General features: G+C 33.9%; 1 protein-coding gene across 1 annotated transcript in view; it reads left to right on the forward strand.

The window, feature by feature from the left end:
* The window catches only part of SGCZ (sarcoglycan, zeta), a 228,687-nt gene that overhangs the window by 192,301 nt on the left and 21,452 nt on the right, over window positions 1-14,934 (forward strand). The window contains exon 5 of the mRNA XM_010570056.1: window positions 11,751-11,823. Within this exon, the coding sequence (XP_010568358.1) occupies window positions 11,751-11,823 (73 nt within the window). The remainder of the gene's footprint in view (window positions 1-11,750; window positions 11,824-14,934) is intronic.

A 14,934-nucleotide genomic window follows, 5' to 3' on the forward strand; every position in this document is an offset into this window, starting at 1 on the left:
TCTTTACTCTTTTTTTACATTATTATTTCATCCTGTGCATTTGTGCATAGGACAGTGTGCAATTAATATTATATATTTTTTCTTTGAGTGATCTCATGTCAGGTCTTATTAACTATTTTCAGTTTACTTGAACTGAGGTACAGAGTTTTGGGATATTCCATTCCAAACCTAGGAGATCAGAGCTAATCTAGGAATGCAGACTTTTTGGTTCCTGTCTGAATAAATGCTGTTACAGCCAAGTACACTGGTCCAAACTGTATGCTTTGATGAGGTGGGCATTCCTAGGTATGATACTGAGCAAAGTTAGTGCCAAACTGCAGTGTTTTGAAACAAAGAGCAACACTACAAAACACTGTCATTTCACAGGATTAATTCACAAAATGGCATTAGAACTGTATGAATGGAAGAACACACAACAAATGTGGCTGGTTTTGATCATATCTTGGCAAAGTAAAGCATCCATGATTAACCACGCTGACATTCTAAAGTAATATTATACAACTACCTTCTCATCTTACTGGAGAGAAAATGAAAATAATTTGGTTTGGGCCATAAAAAGGGACCATTCTGTTGTCCTTTAATTCCTTCTGTGTACAGTTCCTCTTTGCATAGGGGATTTTCCCATACTTCTATTTTAGAAGTTAGTTACTTTTGGTTTGTATTTTCAACTTCACTTTTGAGTAAGATTCTGAACAGTGAGGGGAAGATGAGAAAGCTGCATGAATAAGTACACTTCACTACAAGAAGGGATAGTATGAATGAGCCTAGCAAGGCAAAGCAATTAGAGACCTCTCCTTTCAGAAATCATCATACTGTAGTTGGTAGCCCACACTAAAACCTCCATGTCAATGTTTCCTGATGGTGTATGTTACATTCATAGATAAACTGAAGTGAGCATGCGTACCATAAATTTTACAGTTTTGATATACAAAGAACACTTGTATTGATCCTGTCAATGGTAATATCAGTAATAGGTATAGTGGGACATGTTTTTCTAGCTGTTCTTACTTAGAAAGCATTAGAATTCAGCATTATGGTAACTGTACTTTAGCAAATATCCTGGTTTTCATTGAAGCTATTACATAGCAGGTTTGTAAAACATTTGAAACCTACTTTGTGAGCATGCTAGAAAAAGACTGTTAGAGCATAGATCTAAGAGCACATGTACACACACACACAAAATCATGCACACACAAATGCCTTTCAGTTCTTCCTGGCAGCCTTATTCCTTTACAAATGCCAAAATGTCATTTAGCTCAAGTGGAGACTGCCCTTAAGTCATCATCACTCTAAACCAATCTGATACATAAAGTGTGATAGAAGTGACAGCAAGTACTATAGGTTACACCACTTACAGTGTCACTTGGAATAGTGCTTTTTCATGTCCTTTTTCTGCATCATTTTCTGCAAAGCAAGTATGTTATGGTGGTCAAAGGTCTAGGTATAGCAGCACGTAAAGCTTTCAAAGTACCTAGACATCACGCTAAGACACAAGATCAACAAAGCAAAACATTGGTGGTATCCGAATGCTAAGTTCGTTTGAAAAAGTCCTTTCCCAATTTATGGTCGAATGCAGGAGGTGGGATTGGTAGTTACATCTGAAAGTCTTTTCTCATTACACATCAAAGGGAAATACCTTTTTTAAAAATATTCATTTTCATATCAAGCAAACCAGTTGTATTATTTTTGCTATTTTTATCTTAGCAGCATTACCAAATGATGGACTACTTTTTTAATCTGTTTTTACACTCTCCATGTGGAGCAGAGAAAACGCAATAGATAAAGCATACTGTGCAGAAAGAGTATTTATCAACAAGTTTGTTTCATGTTTTAGCTGTCAGGACTGTTTTCAGGCTTTTTAGAGTTGCAATTTTTTTTCTTCTCACTGTCATTCTTGGCCTTGCCTCTCTGGTTTATATTTAGATTTAGGATGAAAGCAAAAGACCAATTAGAGTTTCTGAATTTGAAGTTTTGATGAAAATACTCTTTTTTTTCTTCATGACAGCAAAACTAACAGTAGTAAAACAATTTCATTTTGGCAAAGCATTAATGTGAAAAATTAGTATAGATATTAAAAGGAACCTTTAATACAAAGCAAGGAAAGGAGCAGAGGGAGTAATCTGCTGAAAAAAGCAGAACATATTACTTACAGTGCTAAGAGGCCAGAGGGAGACTAAAGGACAAAGAAGACTGAATCCAGAAGAAATAAATTCCTTTGGAAGGTTTAAGAATATAAGAATAGAGATCTTTCCAAGTAAGGTTCTCTTCAGTGAAAGCTGAAAGGCTGGACTGGTAAGCATCATGACAGTTTGTTAACTAAATAATATAGGGAAATACTTCTCAGAGTTGATCTGAAGATAATGCAAAGTAAGGATGGTTTTTCTTTTTGTCTCTCAACGTATCTCTGAACCTAGTAAGGTCTTTCGTTGATAGCTGGATGTATGAAACATATTCTCTCTGTAATTTTAACTTAAAAATGGTAAAGCAAAAGAATTGGTTTCACGATGACCGTCAAATTGTAGGACGTTCTGTTCCCTAGATATGACAATCCTGGTACCCAGTGTTCAGTATTCTGTTCTGAAACTGCCTGAACATAATGTAGTTTAATGTCTAAGAGGATGTGAACAACAGGTTTCTCTGACAGCTGACCCCACCGAATTTTCATGCAGAAGTAAAGCCTGCTTTGCTAATTTTAGCCAGACATGCCTTGGTATGTAGCAAGGCAACAAAAAGTGCTTAAAACTTAAAAGTCTTGTGGAGATTTTGTGTTAGGTGTATTGCAACAGTGACGAGAGTGTGATTTTTGAGTCTCTCCCGACTCACAAACAGTAAAAGAGCAAAAACTAGACTAGGGCTATGCCACAAGACTCACAGCAGAGCTGGGCTGTTACAAGGTTTGCTAGGTAATCTGAATTGTGGTTGTAATCTGAGTCCTGATACTGCTCCTTGGTAACACCGAAGGGAGTATTGAGACCAGCACTGATAAATTACTCTGTGACCAGCTCAGTCCCATCTTGAAAATGGAGTGGTAGGTCTAGCAGTAAATTACTGCCATAAACCCTCTTCCCGCAGCCTCTGCAAGGTATGTGGCAACTCTCTTGTGGTTCTTGCCTGCAAAAACATCTGAGTCTTTGGCAAAAGATGTGTATTTTGGCCAACTTTAGCATATTGCAGTATGCTTTAGTATCTTGTCCTTTCCTGCAGAAAATATGGTATCTTTCCTGTGATTAATACAGATCACACATAGGCACGCATTTGCTAACATGACCATTGGTGCTTTACAATCATTGCAGTTTATTGATTTGAAATACACCTGCTTCCATTTTGTTGCTAAATTAAAAGGCTTGCTTCACTGCTATGCTGACTTGAAGGTGAGAATATTAAGTGACAAAATTACTGTTGCACATTCACCCTCTCTCTCACAGCTGCAGAATTTCCATTTTAAACTGCAGTAAAGACTTACTGGAGTTAAGTCATTTGCCCTTTTGCATTGCGGTAATGCCAGGTTTGAATGTGCTGTATTCATCTGTGTAATTTACTTCTAGAGAGAAACCAGAATATTAATAAAGAGCAGGAATAAAAAGACAGTCATAATAGGTGATAATCAAGATAACTAGTGGTAATATCAAATAGAAAGTTTCTAACAACCTTGTGAGGGACTGATATTATAGCTTCATTTTATTTCTCGTATCTGCAAAAAAAATTATGACTTTCAATAATTGGAGATACTAATATTTTTGTTTCATTTTGGTCTAATAGGCACCAAAATGTATTCTATCAACATATCTCCATTTCAGCGCTGTAGAAATACATGTGAGGATTCTTCTCATATTTTCACTTTTTCATGAATTCAAAAGTATTTGAAGGCATTATTACAGTAACTTTTTAAATACATACTATATACTTTCATATGATGGACTTTTTATATGTGTATTAGTGCCCTCTACAGGGTGCACAAATGCACTTATCTAAATATTTGTTTATAATTCATCCATGGCATGCTAATTCCTATACAGTAAAACTGCTATAGTAGAACTATTTCAGAAATCTGGATAATAGTCCTGCTGCTTTGTGGCTTCCTTTTGCGTAAATAAAACAATTTACTAAATTGTAAGAATGCAGCAGTAATTATAACATAATCATAACAACTTTTCAGTATGCTACAGTAATGGCAAAGTACAGAACAGAAATAAATGCACATATACATATGGCATAAAGAACTGGCCACTAAAACCTGTACAAGGCACCCTATGAATCAGTTTTAATGCTAAGGGTAACTTAGATGACTTCTGATATAGTTAAAGTGAGATTTCTAAAAAGCTTTCCCAATTTAGATAAAATTCAGATGTGTCAACTGCTGACCAGATGTTGAATGCAACAGTTTCAAGGTGGTTAGGTTGTGTGCATTGTTACTGTAGTCTCAGTCCAGTATCAGTAGTTAACTAACCTCTAGAGATGCTAATTTCTCTTTTTTTGGCTATAGATAAAATATAAATAATCTGTACTCCTAATTTAGGCAACTAATGGGATGTCTAGACTTAATGGAGAAGATCCTGATAAATTCCTCTGAGCTTTTGACTTTTCAAAATGAAACCATTTATTTATGGATTATCTTAACTGAAGAGCAAATGCCTTTTCTTTTATCAAAAGCTAATCATTAGTTCTTTTGTTTTAGAGCTTTTTGAAGCAAATTGGATAGATATTCCTGACTAGGTTTTGTAGGTAGGCAGCAGTACATTCTAGAATTTTCAGAAAGCTTCAAAATGGGAAATTATCCCTGATTGTTCTTGGAACTAGGTGAGAAACAATTTTCTCATTCTCACATTTTTCGCCCTTAAGATTCTAATATTTTTCCATAGTATTTTGTACAAATACATGACACTTTGCTTTTAGTAAAAATCAAGATAAAATTATAAGGTGATTTAATTAGCCTTGAAGTTAAAGGCTTCATTTTGTACTCGGGATATCCAAGTTCATGTCCCATTCTTTTACATCCCAGGTGAGTCCCCTGATTATGAAGCTACTGACTGTTGTTTGATAGTCCTCTCATTCATTGATTCATTCATTTTTCATCAAGGAAACATCAATTCTGTTTGTAACTGATTAATTATTCAATAGAGCATAAGTCTGAGTGTTCCAAATCCTAGGGTTATCTTCTACAAAAAGTGAAAATACAGTCCTTTTGATCTATTAAATACAAAAATAATCCCATTAAAATTCAATTTTTTGAATGTAGACAAGGACATTTTTTGTTCTGTGTTCCATTATTGTGAACCCAGAATCATTTACATCATTTTAAGAAAAATGCAAATCCAGACTATCATATACATCTAGGAAAAGAAGATGATTTTTTGGTTGTTAGGAATTATTTACTGTGAAATCTAAATGTAACCTTTAAATCTATTCCTATATCTAGCTATTGTAACTTTTCAAGGAGATGGTATCAATCCAAGCAGAAAGTGGTTGTAGTTAATTTTTATTGTCATGTGTATCTCCATATGTCATGCATCACAGGGGAAAAAAGTAAAAGACGTTATGAAAATTATTTTTTAAAACTTGTTCTTTGTTCAATTTCTTTCATGTTTTGAAAAAATATTCAATTTTAATATGATTTCTCAGAAGTTTCATTTAAATCTATAGACTTTTTTCATCCCAGAAGTAGCATTTAGAATAGCTATTTCCAATTATTAATTGAATTGTGTTACTACTATGCTCAGTCCAAATTTTATTCAAATAGATTCACTTTTTCTGTAGAGTAAACCAAGTGGCCAAACAGAGATTTTGGATGTGAACTTTCAAACAAGTATGTGGATGAGCAGCTGAACACATAGGCATAATCCAGTTTCATTTGCATTGCAAGACAAGAGGTGTCTTAACTGCCCACGATTAGGAAGCAATGTTTCAAATGTTTGTACTCAACAGAAGTTAAGATGATATTTAAGAAAATAAATACTGACTGTTGCAATTTTGCAAGTGTTTCCTGGAGTCGCGTTTTGCTTTGATCAAAATTTATCACACTGAAGATGCTGAATTTTAATTTATTGGGGAACTCATCCTTCTTATCTAAATGAAAGGCTTAGTAGAAGTCTTGCTTTAGAAAGGTTGCCATACAGAAAATATGCATCAAACATTAGTCATGTTCAAGGGCCTTGAGTAATGAATCCAAATAATTAATTTTAGAATTTACTTTTATTAGCAGCTTACCTCTGAAGACTTTGATGCTCATGCTTTAGTTTAGAAGTGAACAGCTGCACCTAGTCAGGCCATACTACAGCTTTGTACCTATAATATACCTCCAGTATGGCCACGTCAGTATCAAACCTTCATTATTTAATATTATTCAGTTTTGCTGCTGAGGGACTCTGCAAGATTGAAATCCCAGCAATCATGCCAATCCTACTTACTTTCATTTTAGTTACATGTACCTCCATAGCAAAAATCTAGTTGCTTTGTCCTCTTAATACAAGTACCTAGCTAAATTACATTTCAAGCCATTTATTAAAATTGAAAGTCTCGAAGAGCTGCGCAATCAACATGTGGTCCAGAAGCTGCATTTTCATGCCTTTGGGTTTCTAATGAGCCCGAGATAAATTATACTAACTGAGCTTTTAAAAAAGAAGCAACAAGCATTTTCTGTGGTCTTTTTATGATCATTGATCTGCCTACTTGAATATTTCTGTTTTTTTCAGTCTGGCAGCGATCAGCTCTTCAAAGGTCTTAGTGTTGAGCAACAGCTAGCTAATCTCACAAAGGCACTTTTAAATTTTAGCTATGTACACATGGTAAAAGAATTAAGAATTGGTATTTTTTTATTGCAATTAAACTTTTAGAACATAAAATCTATGTTTTCAAGGTCTCTTCAATGGTAAAGCAATCTTGATTAATTACTCATATTTCTCTGTGAAACCTGTGGATGCTTTAACTTAATAATGAGTTTGCAACGAGTAAAATTGCAAGCTTCAAAAATGATAAATATTTTACAAACCCTTCTTTAAACTCTCTAACTCAGTGGACAAATTGACATTACAGTCTAATACTTGCATAATCTTAGTACTTCATCATATCGCTACTTGATGTTTCTGAAAAACCTAGAGAAAGATCAAGGCAGTAAGATTCAACTGTGCCTGTGACACTGCAATACCATATAATTTGTCCACATCAAAATGCTAGACAATTGCATTGTCAGTACAGTTGAGGTGATTTGCTTACAAGAATGGATGTGAAAGGTGGGATAATGCTAATATATGGTTCATTTTTCACAGCAAAATAATTTATTGGTTTTTGATTCTTGGCTCATCAACTCTTTAGCTGGCATTTTTTTCACAAAAAAAATTAGCTCTACTAATCAGTATGCTCAGGTGCTGGTCTTTTCATGCTAGTCGGTTATTAAGTCACTGAAAGGTATCAGTGTTGTTGTGTGAGCTAAGTCATAAATTATGAAAAGATTATTTGCTGGTTAAATAAATGACAAAATTTCCTCAGCATGCACATACATAAGCAAATATAATCCAGCACCAAATACCAACATTGCACTTCCATTGTTTTTATGTAACTTGCCATTTCCCAAAGGCTGAATTTCAGGAACCATTAAATTGAGTAGAAATTAGTAGTTTACAGTGGTGTCTCTGAATTCTCAATATTCAGTTTCATCAGGAACGTGTGACTAGTTTTGCTTGTACCGAAAGGGGTTTGATTTGCTCTGTTGTCAAAAAAGTGTGTTTTAAAGGTCTGGTGTTTATAAAACTGCTATTCATAAAGAGGTTTCTCTATAACTACAGAATTGGACTTTTGGCTTTTTTGCCTGACTCATGCTATTTACTGAGTTTTCTCCAGCAACTTCTATAGCGACTGGTATTCTTTGACCAGTAGTTTGCCTTCACAGATGCTTCTTTCTTAGTGAAGTCTTTACTTAACTCATTCTCTTCCACTGGAAGCTAGAGGTGGGAGTAATTTTATTCAGTTACACTTAGAGTTTTGATTTTACATCCTTTGCACATACTCCGTGCCCTTGCTATTTTATTTCCTCTGAAAGGTTCACCTTTTATAGCTATCCATTCTGACTCATGTTCCTTTGAATACAGTTCCCTAACTACTTCCTTTTGAGTTGTACTTGAAAGGGCTTGAAGGTTCAAGTCTTTTCTTTCTATTCTTTTTTTGTATTCATTCATCTCTCTTTAGAATTTCACTCATCTCAAAGTAGGTCTTGGTTATGAATCTGTAAGTGAGGGATTACAGTTAATAGATCCTTCTTATTTCTGTAAAAAATAAGTGTTTTAACATTGTTAATTATTGAATACCTAAAGTATATTTCTTTCATTAAAAAAAATCATGCTATTCACTTTAAATCCTGATTTATACTGTTACATTTATTATTCATAGAAAGGTATGTTTGTAGCACCATTTCCTAAGCAGTACTGAACTACATGATCTAACTTCCCATCAAAGCACTACAGATTTACATATAGTAAATTAAAAAATAAATAATACCTTCCTATAGTTTTTCTTCTCTTCTGTATTTTTAAGTAATGCTGATCCATGTCTTTTATTTGATGTACAATCCCTTTCCGTTTTTCTTGATCCTGCTGTTTAACTGCTGGAAACACGTCAGTAAATTCTGGCTGGCTGATCGTTTTCACCTTTCTTACTAAACCCAAGATAATTATAAGTGCCTGCTTTCCTTCCAGTATAAAATAAAAGAAATTTGAGATATTCTTAAACTTGTTGATTTTTTGAGGATAAAGCATTTACCCCAAGAACTGTTATACTTTCACTTTTGAGGCTGAAAGAGAAGGAAAAAAAGTATGTAGGATTGTATCTTGAAATAGCAAAAGGAGCACATTTGGTTTGTTTTGAGTTTTAATTATATTTTATTTAATTATATCAGTTTATCCTTAATTCTACCTGCCTGGATCTTCAGTCTGCTTGGACAAACCTGGTCTTTCTTTCCAAATTTGTATTTTGTAAGGGGAGAGATGCCTTCTCATCTTTTAAACAAATGCTGCTGAAAGTGAGGAAATACTAATGCTGGCTTAGTACCAGCTGTCATTTATCTTTTGTTATCACTCTTTGCCTAATATTATCTTTGGCACTTCTGATTGATTTAGTGTCTGACCCATACCACGGTGACGTTTTATAGATCTTTGTATTAATTCTGCTCTTTCAAACCTTACAGCTGTGGTCTTCTCATAAGTAAAGACTGGCAATTCTGCATCCTGCTCATTTATTTACATCTTCATATCCCGTTGCCACCTTCAAAAATACAAAAAGCCCTTGTCCTTGAAAATATTCAATATTGCCAATTAAAAAGGTGAATGGGATCCAGAAGCCCACTCTGATTTCTGATACTCTGCTCCCGTAGAATTTCCTGTGTGCCATTATAGATGGGGGTGAGATTTATTTTGAGTGACAGAAAGCCTGGCTATACAGACATGCTATTCCTGTCACTTAATGGTAGCAGAATTGCAAGGCAACGTCAGGTTTAAAAAACAGATTCTCCACAGCACGTCTGTGAATACCTTTAGGTAAAAAGATATGCTGTTTTTTCCCTCCTGTGGTTCTTCATAACACGCAGCAACTTTTGGTTACATAAAGTGGATTTGGTTGTTTTCTTGAGAGATCTTCAAAGCAGCAGTCATAACGAAATTGTCTTCAGTATGCTTTGCCAAGATATTTGTAAAGCTTATACATTGCTGGAGATAAAAACCTAGGACTTTACCTCATGGATACTCCGTACTAATAGAGTATTTTACAGTGAAGGGGGTGTTTTTCTCCTGTTGTGTTTGTTTGGGGTTGTTTTGGTTTGGGTTTTTTTTTTTTTTTTTAAGAAAGTGGTGTTTAGAACATGACTAACAATGATGATTTTCTGACAATAATTTAGTTTAACATTTAATTAGATTTTTTTGGCTTGTTGCTCAGGACTTTTTAACACTGTAAAAAGGTATCAACTAAACATTCTATAGCCTCATTCTGCTTTCAGATCCTGGTAAGATCTGTTTACTAAATGTTATTTGTTAACTGCAAAAATATCTAAATATCTATCTCCATTAACAGCCAAAATTTCTGAAAATACTTGTGCAATATTTAAATAAAATATTTAAATACAATATTTAAATAATTGAAAATACTTTATTATATTTAAAATATTGTAACAATTATAGTGGTGCCTCTGTTGCGTTGAGCACTTCTTATACAGCTACTGTGAGATACTGTTGGTATGTTTTTAAGTTTGGTTAGAATTCAAGGCTCAGAACACAAGAAAACTTCTGTTGTTGAAATATGGCAATTAATCTCAGAATATTTAGTAATCAACTATAATTATGCCAGGCAGTTTCCTTGATCTTATTTCTAGTGACAGAAGGTAAATACATTACCTGTTTTACATGTGGTTTTATTCAGTTCTTTCATCTTTACTGGAGGTTCTCTGTTGGAAAGTCTTTCACACAATAGTTCTAGGTTATTTTCATTACACAGTGCCCAGTACACCATCTTCAGACAAGGAAAATAAAAGCTTATAGCCACATGGATATTATTTAAAGAAAAGACCAAAAACAAAAACAACTAAAGTTTATATAAATGGAAGAGAAAAATAATGGCATTGGACAAATCAGTAAACAAAAATAGACATGATGATTGCATGCAGGGAAAAAAAAAAGATATAAACTTCTGAATGCCTAAGAACATAGGTAGGCTATTGCTATCTATTAAATGTAAATTGAGTCATATAAATGACTGTTACGTGTGCAATCCTTGTGTCTTAAAGTTAAAAGAAATACTTATTTTATAGTGCTGTTCAGTACGTGTCGGTTTCTTGAGTTTTCTATTATTTTAACAAAGAACTTGCTGTAATCAGATCTTTATTAATTTTTTTCATCCTTTTTCATTCTCCTTAAATAATTTAATGTAAAATAATGGATTGTGTTAATATTTGTCTTTTTTTTCAAATAACTTCAGTGAACATTTATCAGAACCCTAATTTTTTCATTGAAAAGAAGCTTTTCAATGAAAAATCTTGGTCATGTAATTCAAAATGTGGAACTATCATATGCAACTTGGACCTACTTATAGAAATTAAAATTCAATAGAGAATCAATTCAGTTTTAGGAAATAGTTACCCATTTTCTTTGCCTTAATTTTGAGTGCCCAGTAGGAGATACATGAGCATCCACTACCAACACTAAAACCAAAGGACATTCCAGATAAGTCTCTTTAATTTCTTTGAGAACAAAAGTTTTCAATGAGGAACGTCTGATGGAAGGAAACTCTGAAGCTGTCAGATATTGAGATTCAGGCTAGCAAGTTCAGGCGGTAGACTGTTATTTCAAAACTTTTGAAAGCTTAGCATCTCAATTTAAGGAATCAAAATGAGCATCATGCAAAAAATAGTAGACACTTCTAAAATGTGTTTTTGTCAAACAAATCTATTATATTCTTCTCCTTATCTGTAAAACAATCAGTCCCCAAAGTGTTGAGATGAGCATTCAGGCCAGTCAGTGCTGAAAAGTTTGGATCTATAAATGTTTTCAGATTTGTATATGAAATTCATCTATCAATAAGCAGAAGTCTATAGTTTTACATGATGTCAGTCCAGATTTTGATACAGAAATGCAAACATAAATATGAAGAAACATTGATAGTCATTAATAAAGGATTCAGTTAAATATTTTGTCCTAAAAATGTGAATTTGTGGTCATACATTTCAATGTGTATTGTTTTCCAAAGTAATTGTACTGTATTTTATTTATGTATTTTAGGCACGGAAGGGGCAGTGTTTGGGCACTCTGTGGAGACACCCCATATCAGAGCAGAACCTTCCCAAGACCTCAAGTAGGTGTTGTTCAAAAAGTTGTTTTAAAACCAAGTATTCTCAAAAATAATTAAGTCTTGATTAAAAGCAAATATCTGTCTAGTAATATATACTGCCTACGTAATGACTCATACATATCCAAAACACTGGTAGACTCCAATTTATTCTAACTAGCCAAAAACCCCACAAACTTTTATCACACAAAATGTGAAATACATTACTTATTTATAAATTACTTGCCTCCCGTAGTAGAATCATTGAGAAGTATATTTTCCCTAGAGATTAGAATAGTCAGGTGTTTTTAGGGTCAAATGAGTACACTACTGTTTAATAGTCTCAGACCCAGATTTTGATTTTTTTATGAGCTGTTACAGAATATGTAAGTCAAGTTAAAGTAAACAGTCCCAGATTTTTTCTTCAAGTGCTGTTTCTGGACCGTTGGGTTTTTTGAATACTACAAACACACACACTTCAAAAATTCATTACCAAGTGAGGCTACATTTGTAAATGTAAAAAATCCAAAGTTTTCTGTACATAGTCACAAAAGTGGAGAAATAGGTAAATAGTAAAAGATCAAGTCTAAAACTTGCTAAAGCGTCTATAGACTGAGAAAGAGAAAATTTAGAAAGGTTTATAGTGAAAGCTTTTTCTTGAAGTGAATGTATGCGCACCGCTAAATATTAATATGTAATTTATATGGATAACTAATGAGAATATATGCTAATCACAGAAAATCAAAGGTCTTTCCTTGTGTTTCTCTCAGCAGAACTGTTGAGAAACAGTACAGAATTTGATTCAATTCTACTATGATTCTTCAACATAATATATGTATCCCTTTACCTGCCCAGCAGAGTTTACAATGAATTACTACAGAAAAACATTGTTAAATGCCCTTCCCTATACTTGCAAAGGCATTTAGGATCATCAACCAGTAATGATGTTGCAGATATCATGTGCAGAAAGCTGCCCGTGTGGACAATTTTAACCACTGTGTGGGGTGTAAGAAGTAAATGGTTGTGTTTGATAATTTACACTAAACATTTTAAGGTAATGTAATGGTTTGGGGTCTTCCAGAGGACCCTACTATTAGATTTTTACCTTGAAAATCCCTATCCCCTACCAAGACTCCTGTCAGTCCTTTGTTGAGAGTAGTTGTAAAGGCATTTATTAGTGATGACCACCAAAGTAGTATGGTCTCTAATCAAAGGGAGTTCAGCAGAAATCAAAGCGGAAACATAACAAGGTTTTCTTTTTTCAGGGGCCCAAAAATTTGAGTAAGAGGGTGGAACTTGTCCCACTCAAAAGAATGTGGAGACACTGCTTTGTCTACTTCTTTCTAACAATTAAATAATAAAAACAGAGTGCAAATGTATGGTAACCCTGTGTCTTCAGGATTAATTTCACTAGGATTAAAATCACCTCATGTTGCTTGTGAAACATACATATCGGGCATTCACATCTCCTGTCTTTTGGCTTTATTCATTGCCATGATGCCCATTGTTGCTTACTGTTTTCCAACTCCACTGTTCCTTCAGCTCATTTTTCCAAGGTAGACTGAAATTAGTGAGAATGTTCCATTCAACTTTCTGCCCTCTCATTAATAATGAACTTAACTCAAAGTTTTTATTTTAAAAAATGGTGAAATGGAAACCCTTGCTATTTGGTCAAGCAGCATTAGCTTATGTGTAAGTGATTTTATTCTTAATAAATACTGTACTGTGTTCTGGAAGTTTTTGTACACATATGCTACTATATATTAGTCAGGATTCAGTGATATTCCTTTTTTAAAACTCTCAAGTAATTTTAATCTTTTAAAAATTATGACATCTACTATTAGGATGGAGATTTCTTGGCTATTGGTATGAAACTTTCTAGAAGGTAACCTGCAGACCCTTTTTAACCTTGTAACTTGAAAGTACTATAAATAATTGTGGGTTTGTGTGGTATTTTCTGACAGCAAAATACAGTTAGACTTTCAGATCATATATATCCCTTTGAAAATTGAAATTACCATATGCCTTTTTTTTAATAATTTAAAATAAGATTAAAAAAGCAACAAAAAACTGTTGGGGGTGTGTGGTTTTTTTAAGTTCAAGCCCTGCATTCATTTTCCCAAGAAATAAATTGCCTTTTTTTTTTTTTCCTAATTTAAAAAATGTTGTCAGAAAGCAGTCATTTATCGTTTAGATGATTATTTGCCAAATACGCCCAAACAAATAGGTCACCAACCCTCATATGACATTTCCCCATGGCCTCAGAAGCTACCTCTGTCACAGAAATGAAAAAATACCAGAACACATTTTCTGGCCTCAGGCCCAACTGATACAACTACATTGATATTGTAAAATCATTTTATCCTCTAAAACGGAATAGTTGCATCCTAAATGTTGAGTGGCAATGGTCTTTGACTCATGTTCCCCTCCAACTAGTGCCTGCAAATTGTTTGGGAGAGTCGTAACTGACTTTCACTTGACTCTCAAATATGCCAGCAACTATTTAGCTGCATAGATGGTTGAGTTCCAGTCATATGGCCTGGGTCCTAGCACTTTTTAATGTTTTAGTATAAACTTAGCAAAAGTCTCCAGTAGACCATAATGGCAGTCCTAAAACGATGTATTTTTCCAAATGTGGCATCCCTGCACCTTGGGACTTTTGAAATTAACGGTAACATGGAAGAGTAGAAAGTTTTCTGAGTTGACGTTAAAGTTCATTTTTTCAGTGGACACAGGTGATTGCGTTTGACAGCAAGTTGCAATGCATCAATGCAAATATATTAGGCTATGAGAATACTTGTGTACAGGTCTGAAAGATAAAAGAATTTACAATAGATTGTTAATTGAAATATAAACAATCCCATATTTTTCATGTTGGAACATGTATTTGTGGTCAAGTAATAAAAAGTCAGACATCAAGGTATGAGTATATTTAAATAAAACCCTTTTTATTTTTTTCCTCAAAAAAAGATGCAGGAAAACTATTCATAACCTTGGATATGCAAAAGAATTCACAACTGAATTTAAAAAGTGGAATTCTGACCACCTCGATTACTGGGAATAAAACTAAACTATAAAATTTGGACTAATGTTTTGATACCCACAAGGCTCAGAGTGTTTACCCCAAAATTCCTGGGA

This window comes from Haliaeetus leucocephalus, unplaced genomic scaffold (genome assembly GCF_000737465.1).
Source record: "Haliaeetus leucocephalus isolate CR32 unplaced genomic scaffold, Haliaeetus_leucocephalus-4.0 Scaffold284, whole genome shotgun sequence".
NCBI lineage: Eukaryota > Metazoa > Chordata > Aves > Accipitriformes > Accipitridae > Haliaeetus > Haliaeetus leucocephalus.